The 9,522-nt window shown below is 33.9% G+C and overlaps 1 protein-coding gene across 3 annotated transcripts in view; it reads left to right on the forward strand.

Moving 5' to 3' along the window:
- The window catches only part of ap3b1a (adaptor related protein complex 3 subunit beta 1a), a 59,711-nt gene extending 51,420 nt beyond the window's left edge, over positions 1–8,291 (forward strand). For all 3 annotated transcript variants that reach the window (XM_053477977.1, XM_053477975.1, XM_053477976.1), the window contains 3 exons: positions 82–179; positions 1,103–1,232; positions 6,169–8,291. In XM_053477977.1, coding sequence (XP_053333952.1) covers positions 82–179; positions 1,103–1,232; positions 6,169–6,319 — 379 coding nt within the window. In that variant the 3' untranslated portion in view covers positions 6,320–8,291. The remainder of the gene's footprint in view (positions 1–81; positions 180–1,102; positions 1,233–6,168) is intronic.
- Positions 8,292–9,522: the final 1,231 nt, after the last annotated feature.

The following is a 9,522-nucleotide window of genomic DNA, read 5'->3' on the forward strand; positions in this document are numbered from 1 at the left end:
TTATGGATGGTGTACAAACGCAAAAATACCTTGTGTGTTCCTGACTGTATATGTGATGATAAGTTGCATTTTATTTTGTAGTACTGAAGAAGACCGCTTCAATGTGTCTATTCAGCCAGGAGTGGGAGAACTACTACTCCCTGTCACCATGTCTGAGCAGGACTTTAACAAAGAGCAAGGTGACACACAGTCCAATGAATTTCATATTATTCACAGTAAAAATGCTAACTAAGATGATCAGTCATTAACTGTACAAATAAATGTATAGACTTAAATAAAGAGACTATTGTTATTGTAGTGATACAACAAAATTTGTTTGGTAGCTCTCGAAGACCAGCAGCATGTTTATATACTAAGTAGTATATATATATGTGTGTGTGTGTGTGTGTGTGTGGATATATATGTATATATATATATATATATATATATATATATACATATATATATATATATATATATATATATATATATATAATATATATATATATATATATATATATATATATATATATATATATACTAAACAACTATGACGTCAATGCCAGGACTGAAAGTTTCCGAGCAAGAAATTTGACCAGAGTATTACAATGTCTCTAACTTCTCAGTGCATCCTGGTATGCGCTACATGCATCCAGCCAAGATCCAGTGTGCATCGGTGAGACTTTGTCTGGGGGTCAGGGGTAGCTCAGTGGTTTAGGCATTGGACTATAGTTATATAGAAGGTCCCAGGTTCAAACCCCATGACCATCAAGTTGCTATTGTTGGGGCCCTTGAGCAAGGCCCTAAACTATTAACTGCTCAGATACAGTATATAATAAGATGAAAATTAAAGTGTGATGTCATGTTTTGCAGAGATAAATGACCAGTGTAAAAAAAATTTAATACAGCATGGCTGTATGTAAATTTTTTTTTAATGATGGCTAGTGGCAATTGTTGGCTAGCTTTACTAATCAAATTCAGTATTTGGAAAGTATAAGTGATGTATTAAAATATTAATTCACAACATTTCTTGTAATTGACTCCTGTAATTTCTTATAATTTCAATGCCAATATATATCTAACTAACAAAGCCAACTTTAAAAAATTATTATTGTTGTTACAGGAAAACTACAGGGGATGAATGAAAGCTCAACCAAAATCAACCTGTCATCCAAAAACACCCCGATCAGTGACAAGGTCATGAACATAGCTAACATGGGTGTGGTGCCATCTGAAGAAAATTATATGCACAGGTACTGAAATTAACTTTTGGTGGCCTGTATAGGGTATACTATTAATTCCTCTTCCTTGGGCCATATTATTATTTTTTTTCTATTAAATTTCTTTTTAATGATAATCATAACCTTACATAGCAAAAGTTTTATTTTAGGGTTTAATTAATGAACTCTATAGGGCCACAAGGAAACACACAGCAGTAACCAGCCATGGTACGGCTGTAGAAATGTCCATGTCTCATTAGAAATTATTTTCATCAATGGCCTTATGATGGTAGATATGAAAGTCTGTAAGTATAAGTGTTATTTACATGATCTGTTTGTAAGGATTTTTGCACCAGTTTTGTGTTTTTCTGAGCTCCTAGTTGGGAAAAGGAAAAAAAAATTTATAATGTCTTCTGTTCATTCAGGCTATAATTTATGATGACAGTATAATGTCTACAAAACAAAAAGTGTCATTAGTTCCAATAGTGATTCTCACTGAACTCACATGGGAAATATCAGATTGTAGAATTGTAGAATCCATTGTAATTGTAATCACATTGTATCTGAAGCCTTTACACTGCTTCAAGGCAGAAAACTTTCTAGTCCCTATCTCTCCCTCTCTCTCCCTCATTCTCTCTTTCTGGCTTAATCATAATGATGTTGCTCATTATAATGATGAGTCTGTTTGTGAACAGTCTGGCTGTGTTAGTTAGGGCTGGGCATTATTAATAAATGCTCTTTCAATACCTTGATTTCAAAATGGGTTCCGTTACGATACTATTTTCAGTACTGGTTTTGTAAAATGTATTAAAAATAAAAAAAAAAGTATATCACAATACATACCTTTAGTATTTCATTTTAGTATAAAAGTATTTTTTTAAGCCCCTTGGGACATTTAAAATAATTTCATATAAAAAATAAATAAATAAATAAAAATAAATAAATAAAAGGCTGATTTAACTCTGTTTCCAGGCTATATTTTGGCATTTTTCATACGGTTTTACAAGATAAAAAAAAAAAAACATTAAACCCATTTACCACAACTCGAAATCAGCTGTTAACAGTGCTGTGTAAGTTATTACTGTACTTCACAAGAACTAGCTCAAACATGTTAAAATATTTTTTTTTACCTTTGTAGGTCACCGTATTAAACTTCGAACTCAGTTTCTAGTCCCAGTGTTCAGTACAATGTTAGCAATAATAAAAATCTAATTAACAAAGTTTTGACCGTCACAAGACTGCATGGTAAAGACATTCATGGTAACTTTTTTTGTATCAAACTAAAGTGTTTATTTCACAAACATTGTACAAATTAGCACAATGTACAATGAAGGACGTTCTTTTAGCACATTTATGAACAGTATTGTCTGTTAATAAATAAAATGTATAAAAAGTTAAGCCTGAAAAACATCTTCCTGTTTGAATCACAGTTTTTCGGTTGAGGTTCCAGCAAAACAGTAAAAAATTCAATAAAACAGTATCAAATATTAGGAAACATAAAACAGTAGTGAGATAATGGTGTTTGAATATGTCTCGCAAATGTGTTGGGGTTATTATTTAGCTGTTAGTTCAGTCCCTGTGTGTATCAGTAGAGGGCAGTGTTGTTTGTGTTAAAAGGTCATTATCACTACACTGGGAAAAGTGTAGGGTGACCTTGGAAATTGTGATCAGTCAACAAGTAATGCAGAATTGTCTATTCCACTGCCATCAATTTTTTAATGTATACTTTAAAAAAGTACTTTTAAATGAAAATAACCCATCGTCAAGGTGTCATTGCTTTTTAAACATTCTTAAAAACGCTTAAAGCTGTTTATCCTCAAAAAAAGTAACTTTTTTAAAAATACTTCCCTTATTTTTTTATTACCTGTGCTAACATAACACATTTTCCTCTTGTTTAGAACCAGACTTGTGCGTTAATAATTTTTAGGTAAAATGGATGTATTGGGGTAACAAGCTTGTAAGGTCCATTTCCCACATAAATTAACAAGCATTAGTTTTATAATGCAGCAATCTGTTTTACAGTTTATATTTTTATTTTAATGTTTTATTAATCCCAGGAAGGAGTATTGGGTCACATTCAGTCTTTAATGGATACATAAAACTAACATGAGAATACTAATGACCTATTTTAATGACTAATTTCTCATAAATATGCATGGGAGATATTTTTCTCCTGTTAAATGCCCTTGTAACTACTCTAGTATCATTCTTCTGTGACAGCATGGCAACCAGCAAAATAAGTGCCAGAACCACTAAACACATGACAAATCTTGGAATAAAAACATTAAATGTGTTTCAGGGTTTAATCCTCTTTTAATAAAATGTCATAACATTACACACTATCGCCACATCACATGTGACCCCTTTTATTTCAACTTGTGTATGTGTGTAGTGCGTGTATACTTTAAATAAGTTTAATCCAGAGATTAAAGTGACAGGAAGAAATAAAAAATAAAGAGGGATAAAATTTAAAAGAAAATATATCCTTTTTTAGGTGATGGATAGTGTGTAAATCATTGCAGTATACAGTTGTGGCTCATTTAAAAAAAAAATGGTATGAATTTGTAGAAAAGATGGTTTACATGAGTACATTATGAATAAGAGCCAAGTGCAGTCTTTATGATTACATCAGCAGTTCTGAGAAGGTACAATTCTAATTATTAATCCTTGCGTATTCTCAAAAGCATTCAAGCAAATTTAGAGCATCAGTATCAGCCTGTCGTTTCACTTGCATAGAACATACATGGGTGTTGATTCTCGGCTTTGGTTTAAGTTTGGGGAGAAGTGAAATGATGTAAGGTGATCATCAGTCAGGCCTGGTGTGTCATGGCCATACATTCTCACAAGTGTAGCTTTTTTAAGTGTTTGTGAGTGTGGTATTTGTATGGCCTTGGGCAGCTGGTTAGCAATTGTGACTGCCCCTAAAGGCAAGATTGTGTGATGCTGTCACAGCTAAATGGGGATTTGTGTTGGTTTATGTGTCTGTTGGGTTAGGAAGAGGGGGAGTAGGAGGGGATAAATGGGGTGGGGTGGTTCATTGTCTTGGGCAATGGGAGGTGTGTGACTAAAAAAAGGGGACCTGTGCATGTACTAAACACTTCATTGTTGTGATATGGTCTCAAAGCGAAAGCAGATGGCAAGAGTGTTTGTCCGCGTGTGTTTTTTGTGTGTCGGGGGGCTCTCTCTCACTGCACTACAAAATCAACCTCAGATATACACACATACGTGCTCTTTGTGTCGCACAAACCCTCCCCCTTGAGATGCTCTTTGACCCCAGTGTCTGTACAGGGCAGGTGGGTGGGCATGTGGGAGAGAACGATTGACAGACGGCCTCTCTCAGCTCCTAATAGCTTTTTAATCAGCTGGCATAATAGACTAGCTGCGCCTCCTCCTGAGCGAACACGTTCAGTTTGTTTTCTGCTTAGCAAATTCTTTTTTTTGTCTGTGCTCGAATTATTTTACAAAGCTTCTTAATAGCTTTGTTGATATACTGCCTAATATCCATGAATCCAGTGGCTCAGTTAGAATAAAGATAAAAAACTTCATGTGCACACCTAAATTAGAATAAACAAGTTATTGAATAAACTGAATATTGAAATTGCCCATATTTATAATTTAAATGAAAAAGCTCCTCTGTAGCTCTGGTTTCCTGAAAAGCGGTATTCTTTACATAACTTTCTAAATTCTGAGAAGCATGATCACATTAAGTGGTGTTCTGTTTATTATTCAAAAGGGTATTCTATTCACATGAACACATGCAATGTGTTTGATTTAAAGTGTGTGTAAATGTGTCATTCATAATTGTGCCAAAATCTGATTTTCTGCCTGTAAGTAATGTCTTGGTGTTCTTCACTAGTCACTCAGTAATTGGAGTTTTTTTTATTGCCATTATATTTTATAAAACAGTAGTGTAGTGGCCACTTTTTTTTTTAAATAAGGTAGCTTTATCATCTAAGGAGTATCAATAAACAATACATTGTTTTATATTTCAAAATGTCCATCAGACATGCTGTAAGAAGAAAACAGACCTAACAAGCTGTTTGTCTTTTATGTGATTTCCTGTTTGGATAGAGACAAACAATAAAATGATCCATAGCTTGTTATAACATAAATAACTATTGAGATCAAAAGAAACATATGAGAAGGCACAGGTTTTCATCTTTTAATTAGGCTACTTGATTTTTACATTTAGACATGTTAGACTGCGGTTAATGTTGTTAATTTTGGTCCACTAAAAACAAGATTTTACAAGTACTTGCACATTTAGACTTACAATCTTATGTCTGTGTGCATTTAAAATTCAAGGTGGTTACTGCAAAACGTGCAACATAAAGTATTATGTTGGTTCACTATAAATGCATATTCATTGTTTTTTTTAGTTTTTTTCTGAATTTCAGTACTGTTTTTTTTTTTTTTTATATTCGTGTCCGAAAGTCAGGAGCCAGGAGTAAAATTACATGTGCATAGTTTTGTATTTATTATTTGCAACATATGCTATCCTGACTCACCCTTATTCGCACCACGTTCTCTCAGCCGCTGTGTCATGTTGTCATCATGTTGATTTTTGCTTAAATGTGTCAATGTTTGCTACAGAAAAAAAAAAAATCAGTGATTGACTTTTATGATCATGTAAATGTGTTGGGTGCAAAATAGTGCTCATCCTGAAACTGTATTTTGCTGTTTTAAAAAATTGTCCAACTGCAACATGTTTTAGTTAATTTGATTGGGCAAAGGTGCTGTCCCCAAGGTATAGAAGAGGATTAGGGCTTTTTTTCTCAAAACTCTGACTCTCAAAACCACCAATAACATATTATCTATGGTCACTCTCATCCTCTTATTTAACAAGGAGGTAACAACATGGATGCATAATAAACAGCATTATAAGACAACTGCACTTAAACTTGGCTTAAACTGTGTTGTATTATTTTCTACAAAATTGTATTTTAATGTGTTTGTTTTTGTGGTGTAGGTTTGCAGCCAAGCTGGTGAGCTCGGGCTCCCTGGTGTTGGTGTGTGTGATGCAGAAAGATGCCAGCGCTCAACTAACTGTCAACACAGAAAAGACGGTCATCGGCTCCATGCTGCTGCACGAGCTCCAGATAGCACTTGGTGCCCCTTAGAATTACACCTTTTATCACACACCCCAAAAAAAACCTGCATCAAATACGCCAACTGACCATTTTGTATTCCTGTGAGTAGGAGGGAGTGAGAGAGAACACCTTTTGTCTGTTCCAGTTACTATGAATAGCAAACCAAACATATAGTTTTCCTATGTTTTTCTGAAATTATTTTTGGACCAGCAATCTAAGCCAAATTTATTGCAAACTGACTTTTTTGTTTCGCCCATATCTGTACTCTTATAGACAGACAAAACACAAAATTCTTCCAGATACATGTTTTTAAATGTATGATCATTTAAATGTTGATGATTGACAAAAGATAAAAAGGCTTTCTTTCAAAATCCAGATCATGACCTATATAGTAGCACTGGTTTAACAAAAGGCGAGTGCGTTACTTTAATTAGGTCTTTCTTGCATAGAAAACTTGCGTGAAGAAGTACTTCAGCAGGGGTTATCTACTGCATATCTACTGGATATGTGCTCTTACCACAGACAATATTTTGCCTGTATTGAGAAGCTTTTCACTTTTTTGAAAAATAAATGAAAACCTGTTTATGACGCACTCAAAATGGAAATATCTGTAATCATTAGGTAAATTCTTTTATTTGTGAAAGTTGCATTTTTGCATTCTTAAATCAAAGATATTTTTAAGAAAACGCTTAAAAGCTGTATTGTTTTCTGAAATGTGACAACAAAAGGACAAATGTGTGGTTACAGTAGCAGAGTTGCTGTGTGGATCTGTTAAAAAGAAACGTCTACCACAGTGTGTTACCAGATTAATATTCTGTCTGTTTTATTCTTTAGGCTCTTCTTTCTTGAGTTACAGTGTAGTTTTAATTTACTTGTATCCTGTTTTGTATGACTTCTTTAAATGATTTCAGCAGACCACCATTAGTGTATTACTGTTATAATGTGTAAACAGTTTAGCATTTTTTTATTCAGCACAAAGAAACATTAAAATTTAGTAGTAAATACACCTACACTACAGATAAATGGAGATTGGAGGACTTTATGCTCCTTTATTGCATGCTGTTCTTTATTCAAGATTAGAGACCAGTCTTCCAGGCTATAGCTATAACTCTCATATGTACATGCACTTTGGGCCATCATTGAAAAGGCCGTCCTGTTGTCATTTTTATGAGAAAGTGAGTGCATCTCTCCATCGTGCCTAAGTGTAGGTTGTAAGGATGCCACAGAGCCATTAGAATCTGGACACATACACAATTATTATTCTTAAATGCAAGGTTTGTGGGGTTTTGACCCATTGAAAAAGTTGCTATAAATATTGGGGGGGGGGGGAAAGATAAAATAAAAACTTTAAAAAAAAAAACAATGTCAGTTTATTTTCTTTTACAGAAATAAAACTTGTTGACTGTTTAAAATATTCATTGAGGCCCCAGGAAGAAGGTAAAAGCACAATTCTGACTGGCCCACTTCAGTGGGCTATATCTGCTTCTGTTGATGGAATAGAATTTTCTGTTGTTGAATGACATTGATGTCTCCATGTTGTGACTGAAGCGCTTGTTTCTGTCTTGCTCTAAACTAAAGCAGAAAATCAAGAGTTGAGACATTCTAGTGATTGTAATTATTTTTAAACTCCGAATGCCTATTTTTTTTTAATGTCTGCTGTAAAAACACAAAACTGTCAAAGCTTTGCAGTGACATTGAAGTGTGTGTGTGTTTAAGTGAGAGAAAGATATGACTGTATTGCCATGGCAACTGCCTATTTGAGCCACATGCTCCACATGCTGTAACGGCAACCATGCTGTTAATTAGTAGCTGGCTGTACGTGGCTTAAATAAGACCCTGGGAATTAATTGCTATGATTGTGTGTTCATGTGGTTTCATCTATAAGAGTCAAATTCGTGGTTCAGGAAGCCTGAAACTGAACTGGTATCATTTAATGGTGTGAACATTAAATAAAGTAATTTTTTCCTTGAATTTGAGAAATATTAATAAAAAATAGAATGTGTTTATTTTTCCCTGTGCTTTTTAACCATGAAAACAAATCCGGCCACAATCCAGGAATATACACTGGATGTGGCACACCTACATGGTTTCCTATGAAAATAGATAACCGCAGGGGAACCTGTGCAATTGCTCTGTTTGAAAACTAAGATTTTATCACAAGACTAACTGTGAGTGTTCTTCTTACATGCAGGCTTGTTTCTTCTCATCATTGTGAATATTTGGCACTCTAATATTCAATTAGATTTTATTTGTATAGTGCTTTTAACAATGGTCATTGTCACAAAGCAGAATTAAAAGAAAGTTATGGAAATGTGTATGAAATGTGTTAAAAAATATGTATGAATCAAAATAATCAGATTGTCCCTGATGAGCAAGCCGAGGACAACAGTAGCAAGGAAAAACTTCCTAAATTGGCAATAGGAAGAAACCTTGAAAGTAACCAGACTCAACAATATAAATAAATATTTAAAATAAATTTAAAATAAATAACATGCAGTTGTGAGGACAATAATCTAATTGAATCTGTTTAAGATTGCATGTATAAACTTGGCTACTCTCTTAGTAAAGCTTGAATATGTCACACTTCATAACCAAACACCCTTCTAAGTTCTTATACGTAGATTAAATGCATACTATAATAGTAATTAGCGAATTAGTAATCTGCAAAGCATTTTATTAGTTGTTCCTATAGGTTAGATAATTTTATTTCTGTTGTAAATATCTACAGTTAATGTATCATTATTTCAGAATATATAACAGCAGTTGCTTCTTAAATTCTATTGCTAAAACTGACTGCCTTTTTTAAAACTCAGTAAATCTGATCCTGTGTTTTTGTTTTGTTTTGGACAGCAGCAGAACTTTTAGTGTTCTTATCAACTGAATTACATCCTCTCTAATATAATACAAATGCTCTCCTAATGTCAGCACTGCCTCAGGCTTCCCTCTCTAGGGCCCAGTGAAATACGCTGTGTAACACAGATTCGGCTATAAAACATGGCCCTTGAATAAATGATGAATGTGTATAGAGTCTGTCCAGACAAGGTGACAAATGCTGAACGGGCACAAAGCGAACTTAAAAAGAACAACAATAAATGTATTATTTGTTGTTAAAAGTATGCAATGATTAGAAAGTATGATCATTTCATAGTTATTCTTGGAATGGTGTTTGGAGCTATTTACAATCATTTGGAATTTCCACCTATCCTATAATAGTCAGTGGAAATCCAAACAAA

This window comes from Clarias gariepinus, chromosome 19 (genome assembly GCF_024256425.1).
Source record: "Clarias gariepinus isolate MV-2021 ecotype Netherlands chromosome 19, CGAR_prim_01v2, whole genome shotgun sequence".
NCBI classification, from domain to species: domain Eukaryota; kingdom Metazoa; phylum Chordata; class Actinopteri; order Siluriformes; family Clariidae; genus Clarias; species Clarias gariepinus.